We start from the raw sequence: 26,700 nt of genomic DNA on the forward strand, positions 1-26,700 counted from the left end.
TAGATTCAGTGTAGTCGAGGAAGGGGTGCCACAGTTTCTCAAATTTGTCGGCAGAGCCACGATGTATTTTGTCTCCTAGTTTTTAAATCTGTCTGTTGTAGGATTTGATTTACAGATCTCCAAAGGCAGTGCTCACATACTAGATTGAGGTTTTACAAGGAAGATTGTTATATTTGGGGCTGAAAAGGTACAAGAAGTTTAGTATTTAGGTAAAAAAGTATTCAAGTCATGGGTCCAGGTTGCACAGGAAAGTACGAAACAAGTGAGCTACTTTAAAAGACAAATGTTTAACTTTAAAGGTGTCAGCTGGAACACTTTTTCACCTGAATTTACCCTTACCAACAATTACTCATAGAAACTGAAAATGGATCCTGTGCACCTCTCAGTTTTTACTTGAAGCTCTAGTGGCTGTAATTATGTATGAAGTGGACTTTGCACCCAGACGCTGCTCATTTCCCCCAAAATAGTCAACAATCTGTAGGTTGTCATTTGTGATGTGAGCATGTAAGAGGGTGTGAGGCTTTCACGGCTGGCCTCATGCTTACGTCTAGCTTTGATAAGAGGTGCTTAGTGTGACTCACATCCCTGTTTACTTCCATAATTTATTCCTTGTTCATGGTGTCCTCGCGTTTCCACCTCCACTGAATGACACACATCTATAAATATCTGCCTGTTTTGTACATTAGTACAGTATGAGGCTGTAGCTCGCTGTGGACCTGTATTTCATCACAGCGTGACAAATGCAAATGTGCACTTAAAGCTTGTACTCCACTGGAATAATGACAGCATATTAATCTGACAGAGGAGAGCGAGAAGAAGATAAATTTCTTTATTTCTTCCCATATGAGTCGATATTTGTACAAATGAAGGAAGAATACTCTGTATATAAAAGATAAAAAATATGAATGTGTAAATAGAAAATACTTGTGTTTGTTTTTGTCGTAATGCTGCCACCCAGTGGCTGGTTAGAGGAACTTCAGGCACACAGCTCAGTCTGTTGAGGCAGCAGCCCGAGAGGAAGAGATGAGCAGAGGTAAGCTCTATTCACAAAGATCTATCATTAATAAATGACTAGTTACATGGCACTACTGGGGTGTTACTAAAGCCTCCCTCGCACTGAGCTGTCACACCTTGTATTCTTTAACCCTCTCCATTCTCTCGGGCTGCGTCTTTGGTAAGATTACACATTAGAGGAGGCCAGGCAGGGGGCGTCAGGCGAGGAGAAGAAGTCGCAGAAGCCCTCCTCGGACAGGTGTCCGTACTCGTTGTTGTAGAAGGTCTGTCCTGAAAGCTGGCTGAAGAAGTTGGGATGGAGTTGCCTGGAGCTGCCGGCGCCACTGCTTCGCCCCAGGGAACCGTGGGAGGCTGTCAGAGGCTCTGTGCTGCTGCTGCTGCCCATACGACTGGGGGGGGGGGGGGGAGAGCAAGACATTACACATTACCTACTGTGTGGAGGTTTGGGGAAAATACATTCAAAAATATTACAAATCCAATGTTTATGCTACAATTGTAAACGGAGCTGATTTTCATGAACCAACCAACATATTATTCACAAACTCACACGCTCTCAAATGTAGAGATTTGGTGGACTTTAAAACTGCACAATGAATGTATTAAATTAAAAATATCCGGCTGTAGTTCCAGCATGAAATAAAAATGTGTAATGCCTAATAATGTAACTTATTTCTTTGTAACAAAGAGTTGTTGTTCAAAAACTATTAAACACACACGTGTATCATAAATAATTACTTACTATTTACTCCTGAAAAAAAATATGTGATATAGGAAATTATTTTGCCCTTTTTTTAAATAAAACTTTATATTCTTGACTAATTCTTTATGTCTTCAGTTGGGACCGAGTGCCACAGACAGGGTGGGAAAGTCAGAAAGTATCGATATACAGACTGACACATTGTTGGTTTTGGTCTTTACAAGGGATTTGTTGACAATAACACACATGATGGATAATGCCAGCCTTATCCTGTATGTGGATATATATATATATATATATATATATATATATATATATATATATATATATATATATATATATATACATACTTGTTTTGACTTAATATTCCTAAATCTAACAGAACTCCACAGGTAATGTGGGTAAGCAATGCATCTAAATCAATGTAAATAATAATACAACTAATAATAATAATATAATTCAGGATAAGATAAGTTTATATTTTGCCAGTTCTAGCTGCTTTCTAGTGAGCCGTTATTTCCAGACACATTTTTGATACAATGTTACACATGAATCTTTTATTATATATATTTCCCCTGCAGAGTTTGGTAACAAATGTCTGATTGTAAATGTGATTAATCATTTCAGAGCTGCACTTAAAGGTTCCTCCTGCATCTTTGCTGTAAGCAGGAGTGAGTTGCTGGATAAATGTGTCTTATTCTTCACTTTTAGCCAAAACCTTTTTTTTTTTACAGCTCTTTAGATTAATGTTGAGCCTAATTCTCAAAACTCTGATGAATATGCGGTCTGAGTTCAAATGACTCAGACCGCTGGTCTCTCCTACTTACCGATGTGTAAATCCACTCTGCAGATGCTTACATCCTTTACAAAACTAATGTAGTTCCACTACATATAAAGCTGTGAGTGACTTACATGCTTCCACCCGGGAGAGATTGACTGTTTTCTCATATTGAGTCTGCACAGTAGCTAAATCACTGTCTGCGCATGTCTGAAACTTTCGTTTTCAGACAGCAATATGGATTAAAGCTTTTGTATGGTTAACCTTTTAGAGACGGCACCCCTGTGCTTGTGTTCAATCCTCTCAAATTCTTCGGAGGCCAGAACCATCCCGCTGTCTGTCTGGTTATCCTGTGAAGAAACACAGCACATTTTAAATTAAATTCCTTTGGTTGACCTAACTGCTATGTCTGCAACCATTTTTGGTAATTACCCAAGGAGAAAATTCCCAAATGCCATTCACCAAATGTCACATTTCCAACAGTTGATAAAGGGCTTACTTGAGGAGCTTTCTGTCGGTGCATCTCCAGGGGTAACTCTTCAAATGTTTTGACTCTGGGCTGGCATGCTGTGGAGGGTCCAACAAACACACAGCCGGCAAAGGGCATGCAGTTATAATACCTGCTGGTAAAGAAGTGTAGAAGGATTATCAGATCAATACTTGATGGAGCCTTCTGCTGACATACAAATGCTACGAGACAGATAGGAAAAAGTAAAGAAGAGAAACAGATTATTGAGTTATGAATGGGTTGTCTGATTTGATTCAATATCAGTGAGAGTCTATCGGCTGAAAATATTCAATACACAAGATCATCTGAAAACACAGACACGATGATACATCTGGTTGATCAAAAATGTTTTTTCTCATCCCATAAAATGTCTTAAATGATTTTGTCTGAAGGTTTGTGACGGCTAGTTTAATGAGAACAGTCAGTTGATTTAAATTTCAAATACCCATCTACTTTCCAGAGGCTTCCCAGCAGGCTGACTCATTAACACAATGTGAAGAAAAAAAGCTTTGAACGTTACTTTACCTCAGAGTTTTTCTACGAGGGCTTGTAAGATTGTATGTTTTCTTTTCAAATGATAATTATCAGAATTTATACCTAAAGTTTAAATTCTGTAAGAAATTTAATCTACAAGTTGACACGATGAGGGACCGTCCTCAGACCACTAAGATTAACTGTTGTTGTTGTTGTTTAATGAAGTGTGCAGGACCAAGTTCAAGTCTCTATTTTGAAGCCCCTGAAAACCTGGTTTCAAATCTTAAGAAAATTCTCTATAATATTAAATATTTGTGAAAAACCACCTTTGGTAAACATCATTCCACACTAAAAAACTGTGATGACTCTAAGCTGTCCTTCTTCATCGGGACTGTGTGGGTTTGATCAGATTTGATTGACATGTCCTGGCAACGTGAGCAAATAACCACACAGCTGTCACCACATTTACTGTCATTCAATGTCTCTGAGCCCTGATTGGTGCATGGAGGTTCATGACATCACCTTCACCGTTCAACCAGTGAGAAGAGCTCAGACAAAAACACAAAATCTCTTGTGTGAAAAATGACTTTAGCCGAACATAGTAGACAGACAGACAGACAGATGACAGACAGATGACAGACAGACAGAACAGACAGACAGACAGACAGACAGATGACAGACAGACAGACAGACAGACAGACAGACAGACAGACAGATGACAGACAGACAGACAGACAGACAGATGACAGACAAAAGTAAGTACAAATACAATTTAAAATAAGCGGCTGTACATTATAAATGTAAAAATACAGACTGTAAATAATTACAAAAGTTGGAGAGGAGTTGTACAGTCTTATGGCCAGGGGGACAAAAGAGTTCTTGAGCCTGTCTGTGGAGCAGGACAGGGACAGCAGTCTGCCGCTGAACAAGCTCCTCAACAAGTATGTTCAAGTTGAAGCATAGTTAGAATCTTTACTTACTTACTACTTACTTTGGGTCCTTTAAGGAATACAGGATGTGTATGTTATTACCTGGCGGGTAGAGTGTTGCAGGCCAGTCTCAGTTCCTCCTCAGATGGAGGGCATGATGAGGCCTGTGAGAAACCATCATCCTCTGAGCTCTGTGAGTGGTTCAGAGGGATGTAGTCCTTCCCATCCTGAAGGGGAAACAGACATAGATCAAGAAAACTCTTTACAAAACTCACCTACGCTGGCTACAATGAAGGTTTCTCCAGCAAAGAACTTACAGGTAGGCTGTTGTCCTGCAGCAGGTCTCCCAGGATCTGCACCAGGGCAGAGAAGGCTGGTCTCTCCTTGTGCTCACCCTGCCAGCAGGCTAGCATGATGCCGTATCTACCAGCAGAGGGCAGCACCGTCACAACAAGGACAACACTGAGGTATAGCTGCACATTTGACCATATATCCTCTCCTAAAGTCAGTCAATGTTATGATAATTAGGAGTTTATTCTCATCTGCATTCGGGATTGGCTTAATGTTGGCTATAAATATTATTTGACAGTAAAGGATGAGAGAAGGAATAAATCAAAGCCAACGCTTACATTTCAGGGGAGGCAGTCTCCGGTGACCTCATCCTCACGCCGTCTTTCAATCGTCGGCAAAAGTCTTCGTCAATCTGTACTCCCGGGTACGGAGACGCACCTGAGGGCAGACAAAGGGAGGATAAAACATCAATAAACCTGTCGAGATGTAGGAAAAACAAGTTATTGTGTGTTTGGATGATGGATATGAAGATTTAGTCTGCCTCTAAAAGTTAACAAAGAATAATTTCCTAATTGCTTTTGGCAGGAAGTGAGATTGATAGGTACTTTTAATGGTTATTTCATCCATTGATTTTATACAAATGATAAAATGAGTGTCTTTACCGAGTGAGAAGATTTCCCAGAGGAGAACTCCAAAAGACCACACGTCACTATGGCTGGTGTACACTTTGTCAAAGATGCTCTCTGGAGCCATCCACTTTAAAGGCAGACGAGCCTGAGAGAACATTAAAACACCAGAAAACTATTACAAGAAAGTCACACAAACACATACACATTACCTTTAAATGGAACCATTATGTAGGTGGTTAAAATGAGTGTGAGGATGCCGTACATTGCCTTTCCTGACGTAGTCGGGGTCTTTGTATATGTCTCTGGCCAGGCCGAAGTCACAGATCTTCACGATGTTGTTCTCTGACAGGAGAATGTTCCTGGCTGCCAGGTCTCTGTGGATACACTGTGGATATACACACGACCACACATACATCAATACCCTGCCGACAGGTGTGTGTGTGTGTGTGTGTGTGTGTGTGTGTGTGTGTGTGTGTGTGTGTGTGTGTGTGTGTGTGTGTGTGTGTGTGTGTGTGTGTGTGTGTTTGAATGCATTGATTTCACCTTGTTTTCTCTGACGAGTGGATGACAAAGTGGAGGAAGTAAATAGCAATTTGGTTAATTTAATAATCTGTTGCCTTAAAATCTCTCATTGTGATTGTGCATGTCCGTGTGTGTGTCCGTGTGTGTGTGTGTGTGTGTGTGTGTGTGTGTGTGCGTGTGTCTCTGTGTCAGTCTGTAACTGGGACTGGACTTTGTCTTGAGCTCTGTAGAATCCCTGCCGGAGATGATGCTTACAGGGTCACGACTGTGAGTCATTTAAAGACAGACAGTCTGCTTAGAGTCCAGTCACATCGTTGATATTCATTATAAACTAAAGCCACCATTTCAATTTCATTATTCACCCGATTACCAGTGGATTCATATGTGGGATTGGCTTTGGTGGTTAACAGAAAACAATCCAATAACAACATTACTTGGTGTTTTGCAGTGCTGATGATTTAAACAAATCTCAGAGAACAATGCGCTCTTCAGATCCACATTTGTTTCACAGTTCATTAAGTGCACATCGAATAATCACCAAATGAAATAAATAACGCCGATTTCTTTGCCATCAAGATTACCCATAGAGTATGTGCTAATGTGTTAGTACATACTCTATTAAATTGAATCCAATTAAAAGGTCATGTTTACTTTTTAATTACATTTGAATAAAATGTATTATTGTGTCTAACTTAATTTGATTTAATTCAATCTTATTTATACTGATTTATCATTTAATTTAATGTCACTGCCAAATAAACATCAACAGGAAGCAACATGTTTTTCCAAAACTGCATAACTCATTTCTGTGTTTCCCAAAATCTTCATCAACCACCCAAAATGTGTTTTAATGCGTTGCAGCTGTGAGTAGCTTCTCACTTTCCTTGGTGCATTGCATTGTGGGACAATAGTGTCTATCAACAGCACATGCAAAAAAAATAATTTGGATTTAGTTTGGAATGTATCTCACTATAATAAGTATTGTTATTATTTATTTGTCCTGTGTAAACAGACTGCTTGGCATCAGCATGCAGTGTGGGCTCGTGGCACAGCTCCAGTTTACAATCACATAGTTAATTAACAAGCTCAAAGGACTGAGAAGCTGAATGATCCAAGCTACAACCTACTGCCTCTGTGACCAACTTCTGGTAACAATGAACCACAGCTCATTCTCTAATTGTCTATGTAATTAAACTATTAACCTTTCTGGAGGCCAGGAACTCCATCCCACGAGCCACCTGGAAACTGTAGCAAATTAGATCTTCTATCGTGAGAGGAGTTTTCCACAAGTCCTCCACTGGAGAGAGAAGACGAAGGGAAGGTTAGTCACGGAAATAAAAAGTGAAATTTAACTACATTTGTAACAAGACAATGAGTTATATCATTTTATCTTGTGAATTAAAGCAGACTCACTTTTCTCCACAGCAGAACTCTCATTGGGCACGGTGGATGATGGACTCTGAGGACTGTTGAGCGGCGAGGAGCGTGGAGAAGGCGGGACGCAAGCTCTTTGGTCAATTTGACCCGCCTCAATCATCCGTCTCACCTGGCTCTGAGTTTTAGGAGAACGATCCTGAGAGGGAGAACAATTCAATGTCAATCAATAATAAGAAAAAAAGAGAGTTAAAAAATACTGTTCAATAAAAGAAACAAAGCTCAGACAGAAATGTCAGCTGGACTAAAGCAAAGAAGATTCTCCCTGCAGTCACATTATCACAGCAGAACAAACATATAAAAACAGTGAACAGTGTTTTAGTGTCAGCCATGTTTTGATACCCTGTATGGCAGGAAGAACTCTCTCTTGGCTCGTAGGAAGTTAGACAGATTCCCATACTTGCAGTATTCCACTATCACCATCAGAGGACCTGGTGATACAGACACTTTTATTGTCAGCTCACAGTATGCTCACTTTATGAAAGATTCCAACACACTTTATATTGTTTTCCTACTTGGTAAAACTCATTAAAATAGTCTCTGCTTCATGTTTAGGAGCTCAGTTTTTAACACCATATTCAAAACAGTGAGAGCTGACATTCTGTGAGCATTTCATGCCTGGGATTAGCTGCACAGCTAAATTGCTGCTTTTGTTTTAGGGTTAACAGGGTTAAACATTTCCAGATGTGCACATCTCAAAAATGTGCTCAACCGATCAAATGGATGTATGGACAGAACATTAGGGGTGTCTAAGAAAAAGAGAGGCAGCTGTTCGACTTTCTCAGAAATTATTGTGTGGAAGCTGCAGGGGGTGGACAAAATAATAGGGAAGGGATTTCACTCCACAGGACAAACAGCAGAGCTGCAAAGAGGTAATCTGTACAATAGCCGGACTGATTTCTTTTGTTTGGGTCAATGCTGATTCTGATATTAAGGAGTAAAACAATTCTGATATTGATATATCGGCCAATATTTTTATATATATTTCTTTTCTAATTATTTTCTAAAATGTTCATCATTATTACAATTATTATAATCATTATACTTATTATAATAATACTAATTCTAATAATTATTATTATGTATATGTACCCAAACTGCAGATGTATGTGAAACAAAACAAAATATTCTACCTACATCTCCAAAATCATGAAAACATATATTTCAAAATACAAGAAAGTGACAAAGAAGAACAACGAGGAGCAGACATTGAGACTGGATCTATGTTGATGTTACAGTAAATTACAGGCAAAATGAGTATGATTTGCCGGTTGCAGTTTGTAAACACAACATTAAAGGTTGGCCCTTCCTCCCTGGCTCAAAAAGTGTTAGGGTTCAAGCCAACCCCAGATTCACTCTCGTGTTGGAACGAGCTTTGTCCGCTTGCTATTATGCCTTGCTATAATTTTTTTCACCGCTGTGTCCGCTATTTTTATAGCCTCTTTTTTGAAGCGTGCTTACAATCTGGCATCTGATCACTACATTTTTATAGACATTTTTTAGTAAGCAGTAAAATGAAAACCCACTTCTAGTGGGTCATAAGAGAAGATTGAGAGGGATTCTTTTTTTACAAGTTTATACATTACACTAATCATGATATGGATATATGACTACACACATATAAACATGTAATGCATGTGAATCTCACCGTTGGGTTTGGTGCAGGCTCCTAGCAGGTTCACTACATTCAGATGGTTACCTATGTGAATCAGAATCTTTAACTCTGACATCAAGGCCTTGTGCTCACTGGCTGTGGCTCCATCTGAAACACACATTGGAACATTAGGTATTTTGCATTGCATTGCTTATCTAATAGGTGTATTATTTGTGCATCAGTTGCTTCTTAGAAAACTTCCTAACTCATACACAAAGACACATCTCACCCTTCAGCATCTTGACAGCCACTGTGTCCAAACTGTTGCTCTTGCTGATGCCGATTGATGCCTCAATTACTTTTCCAAATGCACCGTGACCTAAAACCTTTCCTATGTCAGGAGAAAGAACAGAGAAAACACAGAATATTCATGCTCATTGATCAATGCAGGCTCAGTTTTTAGTTTCATTGGATTACACAAACAGTCGTAAACTCAGGAGCAATTACTAAATGTAATGCATCTGGCTTCTATACAGACAAGAGGGAAGAAATTACATTCTCAATTGCAGCATTTGGAAACAACATGCTCCCATGAGTTGAACACTGTCGTGGAACAGATGCTTTTCCTCAGGGCATTTTTAAAAAGCTGTGCTGGGAATGAGCACATATTTAACATTAGCACTTTACTTGGCAGCACTTTGCCCAGCTGGCTGCGATCCAAAGTCATGTCATTAAGGCTTCTGGAAATGGAATACTAATTCAGTTTCATCCATCTCTTCGCTCTCATCCCCGCCTGCATATTTCCTCACAAACCCCCGAGCTCCAATTCACTCGTTTATCCTAACATCCATCCGCCCTTTTGTCCCACCCTTATCGCTTGCTTACCCAATCGCAGTCTGTCTCTGGAGATCTCCCACTGCGTGGAGTCGTAGGGCAGGTATTCACACTGCTCATCCAGAGGCACCTCCCCCGGGTCCATAATGATTGACAGATAGCCCGTCTTTATGTCCGCCGGATTAACCTGAAGTTGAAAGAGAGAGAGAGAGAGAGAGAGAGAGAGAGAGAGAGAGAGAGAGAGAGAGAGAGAGAGAGAGAGAGAGAGAGAGAGCTAACGTCAACCATTATGTATCAACATGTATTGAACATCTGCCAGCTGTGATGTTTTCTACTTAGGAAGATAAAAACCTGTTTTTATCACATTGCATGAGTCAAAACTGAATTGCGATCGAGCCAAAAGCTGAAAATCAGACTTCATCCATTGAAAATGGCAAAGCATATTCTAGCAACAGTAAGTATTTTACTATTGCAAGGCTTCAGATCCAGATGCTGCGATTCTGATGTGGTTGAACACCTACAGCCATCAGCAGCTGTGGTGTTTGTTTACATCTGCAGTTTTTTATGTACAGTGCGTACTGTACTGTTTCACACCTATTTCAATTCATACAGTGAGATTATTCATATAACAGTGAATACTTCTATTTGTAACTCTTAGTTCTCTTAAATCAAGACTGAAGACATTTTCTGTTTCTGCTGCTTTTTATTGAATCAAACAATTATTATTTTTTTAATTGCACTGTAACATTTATTCTTGCTTTATTGCCTGTATTGTTCTATTTTAGTTTGATTTCATTTTGAATTTAATTTTCTAATCTCTTGGCTTTATTGGCTATTTTTAAATGTAACCTTTTAAATTCAGTAATTAAAAAACATTAATTCAACAGACACTAACAAAGTAAGCAGGTCTTTAGGTGTGGCGATAAGTATTTTCTAATATAACTTCAGTTTCAGTCTCTCCTACAATGTCACTTTAGCACCATATGCCCTTAAAATCATATTTGGGATTATGTAACACACTGCTAATAATTAGTAAGCAATTATTCTTTGGGGTATTGTATTTCTTTGTTTCTCAGAGAAAACATTTTTCTTCAGAAAGCCAGTTCTCTCAGCTCATTAAACTGTCTGCTGCTTTTAAAGGGTTAACAGTGATGAGAGGAGCTAATGTGATTGGCTATTAGTCTCACATTTGGAGGCCGAGGTCTCAATATTCTTATTTTTAAAATAAATGTTGTCGTTTTTTTGGCGGATGTGTGGTGGTTTTAAATTGTATTCATAATTACATTTCAAGACCTCCTAGGGCACAAGTGAACCAGGGGGCAAGAGATAATTAGATGGAGCTACTGTAAGAGAGAGGAGAGAATAATGTCTCCATTTCTCCACTTAATTAATTTGTTAATGACAGCACCACACTGTGTGAGACTATGATGACCAAGTGAGGAAAAATATAAAGCCATTTGGGCCTCATTATAGACCAGCAACATCTTATTGGACACCCTCCCTGCAGATATCAGTAACTCTCTCGGCGTGTAAACTGCAGAACGTCTCAAAGATCAAACAGGTAGTGCTCTAACGCTGACAGACATGTTGTGAGTCAAAGGTTAAATTGTTTCCGTCACAGCCTGTCAGTTTCTCTCACAGACCCTTGGACAAAATTGGCGCCTTTCTGACCCGTTTCACATTGCAGAAGATGAGGATGAGCAAAGCCCAGAAGAAGACGGCGATGACTCCGGTCCCGATGAGGATTACAATCTCCACATTGGCCTTGTCACTTGAACCTTGAAAGAAAGAAAGCAATATAGTCACATTTAGATGTAAATGTTTTATCTGAAACCACTTCATCCTCTCACAGGTCTTTGATGTAGCTGTCTTTGATTATATTACTCTTTACCAGCTGTAGGGGGTGCTATATTACAAACTATTAATCGCTTTTGCCTGGTCCTTGCATTGAACTCTTCAGGGTTGTGCTAAACAGTCATTTAATCAATTCAGCCATTCATCATGAGACCACTTCTAGAAAAAGCCATTAAATTATTAACTCTGAACACACAATGCCATTCTGACCTTCAATGTGGAGAGCTGTACACAAGAAAAATAACTAAAACTACAGCTGGAAAGGTGAAGGACAAAAATCCTGACGTGTACATTTTGTGTATATAGATGTCAACTTGACGGCATCCTGAGTGCACTCAAAAAAGCATGTCAGCGGCGAGCGTGCGTGAGTGGATTCAGCTGTGTTGTGTGATTGTATGCAGCTCTCCGTCTCTGTATGTAAGTGTGAGTGAGTGTGTGTGGCTGTCTCACCGATGACCTGGACGGCGGCTGAGGAGTGGACACAACCCCGCTGGTTGCAGGCGGTGCAGGTGTAAAGACCGGCGTCCTCCTCTGTAACCCGCTGGATACTCAGCGTGCGGTTTGAGTCCTGCAGCTGGATCCCTGAATAGTGACACACACAGCGCCGCAATTCAATACTCCGCTTCCCTTCTCACATCATAAATCCAGCAACTTTTTCAACAACATTTCTTGAATACTTGTCACACCTCTGGTGCGCTTTCTAAGCACTTTGCTACAATGTGTTTGATGTTTTATGTAAAGCACTATGAATTGCTTTTCTCATAGTATTTACAGTAGTGGCATTGTTGTGCACGTTTACTCTCATATGACTAATGCAACCTTTTAAATTCAGTAATTAAAAAACATTCATTCAACAGACACAAAGTAAGCAGGTCTTTAGGTGTATTCTAAAATACATTAAATGTCAGCCTCTTCTACAATGTAAAGTCAACACCATATGCCCTTAAAAGCATAATTGGGATTATGTAACATACTGCTAATAATTAGTAAGCTATTATTCTTCTTATAAGTGCTTATCACTCATAGTCCCGTTGCCCTGTGGGTCGGGTCACATGCCCCAGCACCGAGCATCAGCTGTCACTCACACCGTATTAACCCCCCATACCACCCCCTCACCTCCTTCAGATGTTAGGACGAGATACACGCTGAGAAAGCTAATGAGCCATGTATATCGGCCTGCAGGGTTTTATGCGTGTGTGTGGGTGTGCATATGTGCAGCAAACACATCCGTACAAGAATTCTTGTCACTGGTTCTCTTTGACCCATCATAACAGTATGAATGTGTGGGTGGGCTGGTGGGTGGGTGGCTGTGTTCGTGCCCATGTTGGCTTTTAATAGCTGGATTGCCATTCATAATGAAGGAAAGTGCAACAAAAAAAAGCAACATCTGCCAAAGGCTGTTGCTCTCTAAGTAAATATTAATAAAACGTATAATACTTTTATCTAATGTGACGCCAGAATGGAGCAGACTTTCTCTCTTGAGTCCTGCTAAATTAAGATCCAGAGGGGTAAACTTTTATGAGTAAACTGTGTGTGAGCGAGTATGTGTGTATGTGTGGGTTGGCATGTGGGCGGCTGAAGTGTTGTATAAACGTGTGCATCATCTGAGTGGGTGTGTTCACGCACCTGACATTTGGTGGAGAGGCTGGTTGTCTTTGAACCAAGAGAGGAGAGGCAGAGGTCTGCCCTCCACATCGCACTCCATCCGCAGAGACTCGGTCACATTCACTGTCTGGTTGGTGAGGCTGAGCTTGTATCGAGGCGCCTCCGGGGCTACGAAGACAAAGAGAGGCCAAGAGGCGGAGAGATAGCAGAGGGGAAAGGGAAAACCAACACTGTGACTTGTCTGCAACCCAAGGACCGTAAATGTACATGTTTTATGGAATTGAAAAAAGTGCCAAAGTCAGAAAATCCCATTAAAAAGTACATCACTCCTCCAGGCACTGATGCAAGGTTACAGCACACAACATGAATGAAGCAGGAATTTGTTTGTGCATTTCAGCCCTGCAGTATCTCAGCTGTGTTTTTTGCCACTATGTGTAAACTCTGCAAACACCAGGTGCTCTCTCCAATATGTGTGGATGTGGGTATCGGGCTGCGTGGGCTTTGTGAGTGTGTGTATTTTTAAGCCTCTAGCATCTCAGCACCAGCTCCACTGCGACCTGTGTGTGTTTCAGATGCCAAGGGCTGAACGTTTCTCCATGATTAGCTGTAGTTGAGAGTGACTACGACGATGTGTCTGTGTCTGGAGCGTTCTTCTCTTTTATCTCTCACCTTTCACAGAGATGTATCTGAACAGGCACTGTTTCTCCCCACTCCGCCTGCTCTGAGCCTCACACACATAATGACCCTCATCCTGCAGCTGTATAGAGGGGATGGTGAAGTCCAGGACCCAGCTGTTGGAGGGCTCCTGGAAGGAGAGCTGGCCATCAAGGGTGTACGCGTAGAGGTGCACGCTCCTGCAGTCCAGCTCACGGGGCTTGCCCTGCTCGTCCTGCAGGGCCTGGGGGTTGAGGCGGTACCACTGCAGCTGCTCGTAGGTGTAATTGTCAGCACTGCAGCACAGGGACACTTTCTCCTGCTCTAGGGGATTCTCCGAGAGCTGAACGTCCACACTGAACCCCTCAGGGATGGCTTTAATGATACAGAGAAGGGCAGGTGGGGGCGGTTAGGTAACCTAACAAGACAGAGCTCGTGCAATGGACATGAATGCAAATTGAATTCTTGAAGAAAATCTTTTTTAGCATGCCACCACGGTGAACAAAGAATAAAACAACTGAGAAAATTCTTGATGAATTGAAGTAAATGGGGGCCATGTTTAACAACAGCAAAACTACATCCAAACATCCGTTTACAATCTCTCACACAACTCATTCAGTCCAGTCGTCTTCTCCCCACCTCCCAAACACATGCATTTTTGCTAAAACCTACTATTTAACACACTTCCTAGAAAAAGTCTCTTTTTTTGGCAGGCACGCTACTCGTTCATCGTAGTCCAAAGTGTTTTAAATAGTAAGGTTTCAGTGAAAACACATGTATTGGGAAGGAAGGAGTATACGACCGGATAAACGAGACTTAGATTGTTAAAGTTTTTCTTCACAAGTTCAAGGTAACACGGGGTAATATATGTACAAATTCTCATTTTGTGGGTTTAAGTAATCCATTAAAGGGTTGGCTTACTCATAGTACATGTTCAATAATCCATCCATGTAGTAACTAATGTTGCTGCTGAATTTTCAAAATATAATTTTCCAACGCTGGAAGGACCACAAAGTCTATTCACCTCCATTGCAATGGGATGAAGCTCACAGATGGATATCTCAAAAACTCTACAAATAAAACTACAATTATCTGCATGGCTACATGCCACTAGAGGGGATTTTGGCAGAACAGACCCTTTAATTATTCTGTGTTTTGTGCTCTTTGTTGTCAAATGCAGGGTGAAATCTAACCCGACATACTTACTGGTTACATAGAAGTAGATCAGCCGCTCATCTTTGCCAACTTTGTTTTCAGCAGAACATTTGTACATGACGGAAACACTGGCGTTGCCAATTTGAAGCCTGCTCACAGTCTGTGAGGTGAGAAAAGGTGCGTGAGACTTGAAATAATCTGGAGGAAACACACATGTTCTAAAAGGAAGCGCAGTCTGCTATCATGTAATTTCGTTGTGAGATTGACACAAATCCAATTTTGTACTAACAGGCCTACTGGAAGCAACCTCATTCAGGTGTGACTGAAACACCATCAGTGTGTGTTTCTGCATGTGCTCATAATAAATAATTCCATTTTATGGTTTAGGTTTATAAATGTACAGACATGTGTATGTGCACATGTGCCCCTCCCTTGCATGTGTGTCTGGTTGTGTTTATAAGCCATCCTTACAGGAAGTCTGCAGAGGAAGACTGTTCTAAATATTTCTGCTGTGGAAATGGTTCGAGATTGACACATTTTGTTATGGAGCTCAGAATTTGGGACACTTACAGAAAAACATCATCGTTCACAGATAAGGCCACTTACACAAATGTGTTATTTTCTGGGCTACATCCTAATAATAATCAGTCATTATTTTGCGGAGAATTCATGATTAGGTGAGCTTTTACATAGAATGTCAAGTCACAATCAAACAGTGATGAACCTTTTGTCGGCCATCCACCACTTCGACTGTCATTTCAATAGCCTCGATTTCATTCATGCCGTTTTCCGAGTTAATGTCCTGCCAGTTCTGACAGTCTGCGATCCTGTCACTCCGGCCCTTCCTGTCTCGCCGGACCCTGGAGAGAAACACACACACATTCATGACATCTCCCCTCATTGACATGCATAGCAAAGAGTGGCCAGTGGGGGAGAATTCAGAAGCAAATCAAACCAGACATCCTGAGGTTTTATGAGATTTCTTTTTTTTCACATACTGGGTTGCATTTCAGAACCGAACATAAGCTTGCATCCCAAAGCCAAGACAATTATAAGTGTCCTCGCAACTAATGGGAAAAACTATGGTATAATTTTCTATTATGACGATACATGTTGTGAACATTATAGCAAGAACTAATGAAACATGAAATGGAATTTTGTTTTGCATTTTCTCCTAAAGGGAAATATTAGGCAGAAGTTAATCAGGGTCAATCACAATTTACTCTTTTCATAGTTTACAAACAGTATACATACTTTATAAATCAATTATAATGATTGTACATATACACAAATCAATTATTTGTGAAATCCTGACGCCTTGTGAGGACCTGCTTATTGTACCAACAATGGAGTCCCCACAATGTGGTTGTGTGAGTATATATTTTTCCTTGCAATGTGATTAATTCAGACACCGTCCTCAGTGTCGGAAATAATCAAGGGGCAAATGACAAAATTGACCCTAATTCAAGGTATTTGACAAATAAAACACAATAAAGGGGATCGTGTGAAGACTAACCACTCTTAAGCTTTGCAGAGAACGTTGCTCAAAACAACTTAGGTGGATTCAATGTCTTGCTCAAGGATACTTCATCAGGCAGGTGGACTACATTACCTGTTTCATCATGAAAAAAAACAGTCGTCACCCATGAAACGTCACATGAGATGTACAGGAGACAGAGCATGAACTGAACTTTTGAAGCCATAGTTGAGCCTCTCACTGTTGTGTGTTTCTGAGTGTATACTCGGGCCGCCTCAAGTCAGCACCCGTGTTGCATGCCAACACGGAAAGGTCAAGAGAACAGCAATAACTTCACAAATTAAGCCTTGGAGGAAGATGGAGGCAGATGAATATTGAAAGGATATTCAGCAGAAGCGGCCACAACACATAACTGAAATCTACAGCATATGGCTGTCCAGAGAATCCATTATATCGTGATGTGGGATAAGCGGGGATGGAGAAGGGGAGAAAAAGCCCAGGGCGATGCCTGATAATGTGTGTGTGTGTGTGTGTGTGTGTGTGTGTGTGTGTGTGTGTGTGCATGTCTGTTTTTTTCTATGCATGTCAGAAAGTGAGACTGCTGTGTGAGAGCTGGACCATGGCGGATCAGCTGCAGAGCAACAGGCACATTATTACAGTATGGGGGTGGATGCAGGTTGGACATTGACACACTTTCCTTTCGTCCTCTCTTTCCTCTATTTACTTCTCCTCCGCCTTCCTCTTCATCTCTGCTCTTTTCATCCACCTCCACATCTCTTTCGTCATCATCTCCACCCTCTCTTCCTCACTCAGAGCCAGGGGACAATTTCACACTGACCTGTTCCACCTATTTGGTCTTCACATAACGCTTCATGCACTGCATCCCACTCCTCTCTTCTTGCCTGTCCCATTTGATTGAACCTTATCTGCTCCCACACTGGTTACGCATGTTGCATAAATATCAGTCCTGTGTGTGTGTGTGTGTGTGTGTGTGTGTGTGTGTGTGTGTGTGTGGTTTGTCTTACAGTGTGCTCTGGGTGCTGTTGAGGACACACGGGCCCCAGGCCCTCCACTGCCAGCTGAGGTTGGGAGCGGGGAGACCATAGGCGGTGCATGTTAGAGTCTGGATGCTGCCACTTGGGTAAGGACTGGACGGATCTGCCACTTCTTTCTCATGGATCTGTGGGGGGACTGGGGAAAAGTAGAGCCAATCATTCCATCCATCCAGCCAGACATAATATTTAAGGTCACAGCCCTGGATGAGAGACAGCAGTGCTCCATACATTTGAGACTGTTGAAACCGTATCCTGAACACAACAGATGGAATAGTCACCAGATTAAAGTGTTGTATTTTTATGAAGCGTGCAATTAGACTATCTGACCACTATTTGCACTTGGCCTGTCACTAAACACTGCTAATGTTATTGTTTTGTGTAATTCACTGTTTGTCTTATTGTTATTGTTTATATATTTTATGTGGCATTCGTATTCTGTTTGTTTTAACTTCTTGCTGTTTTGCTTGACGTTGGTTGGTTACTCTTTTACGTGAAGTTTGTTTATGCTGCTGTCTTGGCCAGGCCTTGTAGAATCTCAATGGGGAATACTAATGTTTAAATAAACGTATAAAAAAAAATTTCATTCACATGCTATAGTAAGGAAGTAAGTAAGAACTATTGCTGTTCTGACAGACTCGTTTGTATTATATACTTATACTTATATTGGTTACTTCTAGTAAATATTCTAAAGAGAGAACAAGAAAGAGAAGGTAATTAATCCACAACTTTACGTGCATCAGGGCTTTTCATTGTAGCAATTGTAGCTAATGTATAATTTATGATGCCTTCATTTGTTTCCTTTGCAGGTCCAGACCCCACAGCTCTGTCATTCAATCTGTCATCATCACTCATCTGTGCATCTTTTGTTTATTGATGCAACATCTCAGCCTTTATTTATAAATGTCTTCTCATTTCCCCCCATAAATCCAATCATGCAAGAAAACTATATACAAACGAATTTCCTCTTAACAAAAAATATAAGCGACAATAAAGAGAGTGTTGCTGCATGAGGCCCGATGATTCCTATCACACATTTTGTATAAAATACTTTGTTCTTTAATTGGAAAACCAGTAAACCCTAGAGTTTTGTAGCATGAATGTTAACTGTTGCACATCCACTGATTAAACAAAAAACATCTGACGTGATCTTCACTGAGGGTTCAGACACCAACGGACTAGTTACCGTTGACGACAAGCGTGATGTTGAGCCTCTTCTCCAGTGCAGCGGCGCTGTTCCTCAGCACAACCGTGAAGAGCCCAGAATCCTCCTGACAGACATCCTTAATCTCCAAAGCATGGTTAAGGTGAATCCTCATCCTTTTCATCTTGAACTCTGGCCGCTGGTTCATCAGCTTTCCATCTTTATACCTGGACACAAAGCACAGCTGCTATAGTACAGAATACTCTTTAAGCTGAGGTGCTCTGCCTCTAAATAAAATATGTCAACCTAAGCAATATGAGGCCTAATTATGCTTTTGGAAAAAGCCCATTACATTTAATGAATTCACCAGAGTCTCGTTTTACCATTGGGTTTCGGGTGCGGGGAAGGCAGACACATTAACTTGTAATTTGAACGACTTCTGGCCAGCAGTAACCTCCACCACTGGTCCGTCTCTGTAGTTGAGGCTGATATATGGCTTTTCTGAAAGAAGAGACATTCACTCATTTACAGTCTGGGTCTCAAAGCTCAAAGAAATCTCTATCAAATGTCTTCTGAGTATCAAACACTCACTCCCTGTGGCTCAAAAGTTCAATCAAACTGTCCACAGAAACTTCTTAAATCTCTCCTCAACTTTTTATCTAAACAGTATTTTCACTTTTTTGCTTTGCCAATTAATTGTTAAATACACAAGGAGTGGTTTGAGAAGTTTTAACACATTTTCCTGCTGTGACTCTGGGTCATCATTGGAATCAAAGCCACCCTTCAAGCCTACGGCATTAAATATTTTATTTGGTCAAGTATTCCTTGAAGATAAATGATTAATTCCTCTTAAATTTAATATATAAGCAATAAATCACCCCTGCTCGGTTCAATATCCTCAGGGATTTTTCCCAGTAGAGCCTTTCTTGGCTTGAAATGACCAGTAGCTTGTGGTAGCTAATGTAAGCTAAAGGTAGCAAAGTAAAGCTACATTGATATTGCTCTATAATGGACATTACTGGGACGACTTATTAGTGTTAGACTGTAGTACTGTTACTCACTACATATTTTAACATATACCAGTATCCCGTTAATTGCAAGTTACATAGAAATGCTTTGTTTTTCGACCAACCAGTACAGACATTCAAGATCCTGAGAGGATGAATGATCCCCTGACTTTTAGAGGCACCATTATTTGATAATTAGCTAATGTAAGCATGCTAACACGCTAAACTAAGATGGTGAATATGATAAACGAACAACTACTTAAAGGACCAGTGAGTAGGTTTTTGGGGAATTGATTGGCTGAAATGTAATATAGTATTTAATTAGTGTATAATCGCATGTTACTAAGATTTGCTTTCGTGTCCGAGTCCGACATGTTTCTACAGTAGTGAAAAACATTGGCTCTAGCGAGGGCCTTTCACACTTTTACCTTACCTGAAGGCCATCGCAGGTTCTTCAACATGCTTGGAAAGGGAGGGGTGAGCGGAGGGGCATTCACTTGGTTGCAATCTGCAACCTCACCAGTAGATGACACTAAATCCTACGCAATGGTCCTTTAAAATAATTTTGTTAGCATGTTGATGTTAGCATTTAGTACAGCCTCATAGAGCTGCTAACATGGATTTAGTCTTGTTATTATGTACAGATACTCATGATTAATGTCATATTTAAGATAACAGACTGATCTATTGAACAAGAGGAAGGCTAAGTAGTGAACTAGACCATTCAGAGCTTGTGCTTACCATAAACTATGACCTGAGTTTGTTTGGTTACGGTTGTGTCCACAGTGGTGACGATGCAGATGTAACGGCCAGTGTCTGTGACATTGACGTTGTCGATGGTCAGGATGTTAACAGCCTCTGTGGCGTGAGACAGAGCTTCACGATGGGTCTTAGTGCTCCCCCTACTCTTCGGCTGGTGAAAAGAAATACAATTCAAGTTTTAATTTCATTTGATGCCGTTCAACATGCGACCAACAGTCGCTGATACGTACATTTTTGGGAGGGTAAGACCACTGAATGTCCACTCCAGCGTCGAACTCCACCAAAGCTGTGCAGTTCAGGGTGAGGGCCTCCCCCACCATCAGCTCCACTGGGTCCTCAGGAAACAGCTTGACATCGTAAATCTGACTTCCTGTCCAGGAAAGAGAAAAAGAGGGGAGGTAGAAACAGAGGGACAGTGGGAGGGAAGACAGTGAGAGAGACATCGTCAGCAGTTTTTCCTTCCTCACAGGACCAGAGGAAATGACTTTCCTTTGGACCAGAGGAACCATCCCACTATAAAGAAACTGTCTGTCACAAGCTCACACTATTTCCATTCATGTATCAAGTTATACATCAGTGAAGGAAATTAATACAGAGAAGCCTTAATTCAAGATAAGACAGAAAACAGCATGAAAGCTTTGGACACTGGCCAGTGTCTCTGATATTCAAGCAAGCCATATGCAGTCTCTGGAAATGACATGGGGTGTACAAAGAACCCAATGCTGGTGATGTCTGTGCAGCAGACTGTGATTGTCTGATTGTTTAAACGCTCCATTAGCGTACGGGGTGAAGACTCACTCTCAGTTTCTCCTCTGACTGATGCTGCTGTTACTTTTGGCCCGGCAGCAGTGGGTATGAGTTTCCTTTCGCCCTCTGCAGCGAGAGGTGAATGATCTCACACAACATAGCAAAGAGCCTCTGGGTCCGTCAGAGTTCAATCACAACGAGAGGGAGCCTCACCATGAAATCTCTTCATCTTAGTTTCCTGAAATTTAATTATGCCTTCCACTCTCTTCTTTTTTCTTTCTTTTCTTTTAATTCTGCTGACATACTGGCATACGTTCTCGCATAAAAAGGAAATGATATAATGAAATAAAATCCATCAAATTGTCAGCATTAGGTGTAATTGGCTCATTGGCTGTCATGCAGAATTATGGTGGCATTACAGTCAGCCTAGCACCATCTTTGATTTCCTTGCTAATTTCTCTTTCAACAAGAGTAGAGCTTCAAATCTCATATCAATATTTGTACAGGGTCAGTTATGTTTTTGGAGCTGCTGAAGTTAAGGTTTGGTTGATCCTCAATGTTTTTGCTGGAGCATAAGAAGAGACTGAACCCTTTAAACCTTTGGAGACATAATGTATTTTACCTGTTACGTGGATCAGGTAGTGAGGAGATTGAAACTCTTTGCCTCCCAGTGTGGCCACACACACAATTCCGATGATCATTGGCACACTGTCAATGATCTCTCTGGGAATGGTCCAGCCTTGCTTGTTGTCCCATGTCAACCCGCTCGTCTCCAGAGGCGTGGGATACTGAGACGACACACATTAAAGAAAAAAATATTGCTATATTAAAGCATGTACAGCGACGATTGGAGGAATAGAGGTTGAGAAATCTGTGGTGAGTACGAACCGTGTGGAGAGTGACGTTCAGATCGGGCACCGTGACCATGCATGGCACTATGACGTGGGTGGAGAAGTGGTTGATTAAGATGGTCTCAAAGTCATTTTCATTTCTGTAGCTGCTTCTCCTGAGGAAGGGCTGCTCGGGGTCTGGGTGCCGATAGAAATAGGGGGGGGTGGATGATTAAGGGTAAACCCTGATACCAGCAAGGATAATGGTAGCTATTTCTGAGATAACTTCATGACGGGACAGCCACATATCTTACAGCGTGATAATGACCCCCGTATAAAAGACACGCTATATGTTAAAGACACAAACACTTCTTCTATATCCCTTAAACTGTCTGTTAGAGGAACATATCTCTCTTGTTTTTCACCTCAATGTTTCCCTTTTTGTCTGTGAATCAAAGCTACTATTGCCGGAGGGCTTTGGGAGACACAGCAATTGTGTCACCAATTTACAATACAGCTTTTATCATGACAAAGCTCATATTCTCACGGCATGAGTGAGCGCACACTATTATAAAAATGCTTATCTCTATGGTTTTCCTGTCAATACCTTTGTACATCAACCAAAGATGTTGTGCTTCCTGCTCGCTTCTTTTCTTATTTATTTTTCTTCTCAAGATAAGCCTTCTTATTATTTTCCTCCTTTTTTTTCCACAGCACTCAAAGCTATGACTTTAATCAGCCACAAGGCCAAACAATATGTCCTATCGAGAGGCTTATGTTCCTGCCCCGCGGAGGCCTGAATACACACAGGTAACAGAAATAATACACAACTTCTCGCTGTTTCAGTTCTTCACAATAAATCACTGCAGGTATTAAAATGCAATCGGTTTCATAAGAGGAGATGTCGCACCCGGGGCAAGAAGAGGGATATGAGCGTGGTTATGAGGGTGAAAAGCTGTGTGTCAGATAAAGTGTTTGTGTGTTTTACATGAGCCTGTGTGTGTGTGTAAGCCTATATGCATACAGTACATTCATGCATTCATGTTATACTGTCCAGTCATGTGTGTTAGAGTGTTTAGACAATAGTGTGCATCGGAGACGTGGTGAAGGAGCGACGTCTGCCTGTCTAACTCAATCCACATGCGTCTCTTCTCATCCCGCCACACGCTGGGTCTAATTTATGGCTGCGATTTCATCTGCTTCTGATCAGCCCCCTGGTTAGATCTGTGGAAACTGTTTTGGCACCTTGTCAGAGGGGATAAACAGGCGTTTCACTTGAGTGGGCTGGTCAGCAGGATTCCCTTACGTGACAATCATCTGTCTCTCTCCCACTTCCCCTATCCACTCCTCCATCTACTTTTCTCCAACAGCCCATGGAGCGAAGCGAGGAAAAGAAGAGGCAACCCTTAAGGCCAAACTCAGAGTCCTAACGTTGGTTTCAAAGAAAGAAAGTAGGAATGATGGCTCTGAATGATAATAACATATGAGATGCAATGAAACCAGGAGAGAAAACATCGGTAGCCAATTGTACTTCGCAGGACTTATCAGATTTGACACTCTGCTATATTCTAATATTAATAAATTGAAACCCTATATTTTCTCTACTTTCTCTGCTTAGAAAAGGCAAAGAGCTGCTAATTCCTACCTTTACCAAACACTTTGCATCTGTCATTTCTGAAACATTAGGCCTGCCAGCTTCCAGGTGGTATCTGAAGCAAAAAAAATGACCAGTTCTAATAATGCAGGTGCTTGAAGTCACATTCAAACAGGAGATCTGTTTCAGTAGAACATCTGTTATGTTTTATTGTGAACCTCTCAAGAAAAGAAGAAACTGAAGACTAAAGTATCAACACAGCAAAACCAAAGAGCTACAAACATGCTCTCTTTTTAAACACAGAACAAGTTCAGGCAGCAGAATGTCCCAACAAACTGCACACTCACTACTATATGAAATGGATTCCTAAATAAAAAAGGAAAGCTCATAGTTGGAAATACCAAGTTGTCTGACAAGGATTTTCAATTTGTATTTTCTTGCGTCAGCATAGTGTATGTGTGGGTTTGTGGGAGTGTGACTCACCCCTGACGAACACATAAACGCTGACGGCAGTGGTGCCGACAATAATGGCCTTGACATCCTTGTAATAGCAGCGATAGTAGCCCGTGTCTTTGGCCCGCGCCCCGTTCAGGATCAGCCTCTTGCAGTACGGCCTCCCAGGCAGCCCCGGACATTCGCTGACCAAGGCCACCCTCTGCCCGGGGGCCCTGGTGGTCGGTAGCAGGGCCTGACGGTCGGTTAGCTCCTGACCCACCAGAGTCGGATCAGGCCAGGCCCAGGCCAGAGTGTGCTCTCCCCTGAGGAGGTCAGGACATGAGACAGTTAGTATCAGGCGTCAGGGTGATAAACCATCATCTACATGCTTTAATGTACACATGGGTACCTGATTATTGTTATAAGGCAGACTTGGTCAAATAGTAACAGATTAAAAGTATTTTGGTAAATGTATTCACATTCTACCAGTCATGTATTAACTGTAAAAGGGTTTGTGTGTGTGTGTGTGTGTGTGTGTGTGTGTGTGTGTGTGTGTGTGTGTGTGTGTGTGTGTGTGACCGGATAACAGTGAGTGAGTGTGTGAGTGTGTGTGTGTGTGACCGGATAACAGTGAGTGAGTGAGTGAGTGTGTGTGTGTGTGTGTGTGTGTGTGTGTGTGTGTGTGTGTGTGTGTGTGTGTGTGTGTGTGTTTGTGTTCTTTATGCCTTGTCACATAAATTCAGTTACGGTTGGACATGTTAACCCAGAGGCTTTATGAGCGAGATTGAGTGGAATCATAATGGCTCTCTGAAAACTGATAGCTATGCTCCCACCACCTGCCCCCCTCCACTACAAATGTCCACATTCACACACAGTGCCAAAATGGGATGACTGGAAATAACTGTAGAAAGAAATACCAGAAGGATATGAAAGTATTCTGCGGGTTAATCTTCTACCCTTGTGAATAGCATCTATTTATCCAGAATTCCAGAAAATTGTATAATGTAAAGACTAAATGTTTGTACCGCAGAGACAAAACGCTTAATGGAGCGACAGCTTGGCAGCACGCAGCGCAGTAGAGATCTCATAAGGTTAAAGGACGCTTATTATGTGTGCATAACTCTCACTTGCAATCAGTTGACTGTGTTTTAGAACAAAAACATCTCTGTGTGTCTTATAGGACGGTGTTTTTTTATATGGCCCTGTTGTGATGGACATGTATCAGTGTGGAGGAACTATTCAGAGTAAAATAGCAACAACACCCTGTAAAATATTCCATTACAAGTAAAACTCCTGCACTGTTATTTAAGTAAAAATGCCAAAGTATTGTTTGCAAAATGTACTTGAAATATCAAAAGTACTCATTGCAGAAAAGGAGGGTTGTAAGATGTATGCTTTTATAATATATCATTAGATTTGTATTACTGATACATAAAGCAGCATTTTGAATGTTGTAGTTGGTGCTATTTTAAACTATTTCATATAGGGCTACAACTAAAGATCATTTTTAATATTGATTAATAATGGTTTGGTATGTAATACATCCTTGTTTTGTTTTAAACTGTAATTCAAGACATGGAAATGCAGCAAATCCTGGATTCTAAAATATGTATATGTAATATAAATAGTAACTATACCTGTCAAATGATTGTAACGGATTAAAAAGTTTAATATTTATCTCTGAATTGTAGTTGATTAGCACAGTACTACAGATTAAGTGTAGTTACACTCCACCACAGCAATGTATTGCATACTATGAATCTCTTCCAGCATCTTTGGGTCAATATGATGAGAAAATAAAAAACCTGAAATATCAAACAGCAAGCGATGCACAAGAACACGCACACACTCCCAAACCAGAGCAGCACACACACATACCTGCATGTAATAGTGAGTGTTTCGTGGACTGGAATCACTAGGTCGTCTTTAGAGCTGTCAAGGATGGGTGGAGTCATAGAAAAGCCAATCACCAGACCTGAGGGAGAAAACAAGGCAACAACATTAGATTCATGTTACACAGATTTCAGTCAGGACTTAGTGGCTGTGACAGAGCTGCCGCTAGGCTGTCAAATCTCCCAAACACATCGGGAACCTGAAATCCGACACGACAGCAGCTCAGATAGCATGTTGTTCATTACATTTACAAGCTGTAAGGCAATCTGCAAGCAAAGCTCTCGGCCCCTGACGCTGGGAGACACCCAGAACAGAGAAATCAGTGCTTTGTATGATGGTGCTCAGCGCTGCCTGCTTCCACCTCTGAAATAGACCATTTGCCCTTGATTTATTACCAATGCATTCCCCTCACAGACTTGTGCTTGGTTAATATGGCCGCCCTAGAATGTCATTACTGTCCCAGAGTCCCCTCAGGGTGCAGTTAGCACTTAGTCAGACTCCACAGCAACAGTTTATCATGTATAAAAGTGTCACCATGACTGATGTCCCACCAAGATATCATTAGATATGAAAATGCACAAAGAGCAATAGCTGAGAGGATGTATGAAGGTGTGGGGGGGCGTTCTTTGCATTTATGAAGGAAAATGACAATTTTTCACAATTTTTTTGTTTTGTTTGTGTGACCAGTATTAATGCAATATATGGTGGCACTTTCTCAGCAGAGCAAACAAAGCGGGGTAAACTGTTCAAGGACACCTGAAAAGCCTACGTTGAATATTTTCACATT

The 26,700-nt window shown here is 41.2% G+C and overlaps 1 protein-coding gene across 3 annotated transcripts in view; it reads right to left on the reverse strand.

Annotated features, from left to right (window-relative positions):
- Positions 1-814: 814 nt before the first annotated feature.
- Positions 815-26,700, reverse strand: part of flt4 (fms related receptor tyrosine kinase 4) — a 40,320-nt gene continuing 14,434 nt past the window's right edge. For 2 of the 3 annotated variants that reach the window (XM_029441887.1, XM_029441889.1), the window contains exons 2-30: positions 25,899-25,995; positions 24,069-24,343; positions 22,050-22,189; positions 21,784-21,949; positions 20,645-20,784; positions 20,394-20,565; positions 19,029-19,146; positions 18,688-18,872; positions 17,475-17,640; positions 15,697-15,832; positions 15,024-15,132; positions 13,833-14,192; positions 13,185-13,331; positions 12,009-12,140; positions 11,376-11,482; positions 9,756-9,891; positions 9,160-9,261; positions 8,925-9,038; positions 7,619-7,707; positions 7,256-7,415; positions 7,045-7,139; positions 5,583-5,705; positions 5,354-5,465; positions 5,030-5,129; positions 4,718-4,823; positions 4,503-4,627; positions 2,989-3,112; positions 2,754-2,839; positions 815-1,403 (exon numbers count right to left, since the gene is read on the reverse strand). In XM_029441887.1, coding sequence (XP_029297747.1) covers positions 1,181-1,403; positions 2,754-2,839; positions 2,989-3,112; positions 4,503-4,627; positions 4,718-4,823; positions 5,030-5,129; positions 5,354-5,465; positions 5,583-5,705; positions 7,045-7,139; positions 7,256-7,415; positions 7,619-7,707; positions 8,925-9,038; positions 9,160-9,261; positions 9,756-9,891; positions 11,376-11,482; positions 12,009-12,140; positions 13,185-13,331; positions 13,833-14,192; positions 15,024-15,132; positions 15,697-15,832; positions 17,475-17,640; positions 18,688-18,872; positions 19,029-19,146; positions 20,394-20,565; positions 20,645-20,784; positions 21,784-21,949; positions 22,050-22,189; positions 24,069-24,343; positions 25,899-25,995 — 4,145 coding nt within the window. In that variant the 3' untranslated portion in view covers positions 815-1,180. The remainder of the gene's footprint in view (positions 1,404-2,753; positions 2,840-2,988; positions 3,113-4,502; positions 4,628-4,717; positions 4,824-5,029; positions 5,130-5,353; positions 5,466-5,582; positions 5,706-7,044; positions 7,140-7,255; positions 7,416-7,618; positions 7,708-8,924; positions 9,039-9,159; positions 9,262-9,755; positions 9,892-11,375; positions 11,483-12,008; positions 12,141-13,184; positions 13,332-13,832; positions 14,193-15,023; positions 15,133-15,696; positions 15,833-17,474; positions 17,641-18,687; positions 18,873-19,028; positions 19,147-20,393; positions 20,566-20,644; positions 20,785-21,783; positions 21,950-22,049; positions 22,190-24,068; positions 24,344-25,898; positions 25,996-26,700) is intronic. The other variant, XM_029441888.1, reaches the window with a different exon arrangement.

Source organism: Cottoperca gobio, chromosome 10 (genome assembly GCF_900634415.1).
Source record: "Cottoperca gobio chromosome 10, fCotGob3.1, whole genome shotgun sequence".
NCBI lineage: Eukaryota > Metazoa > Chordata > Actinopteri > Perciformes > Bovichtidae > Cottoperca > Cottoperca gobio.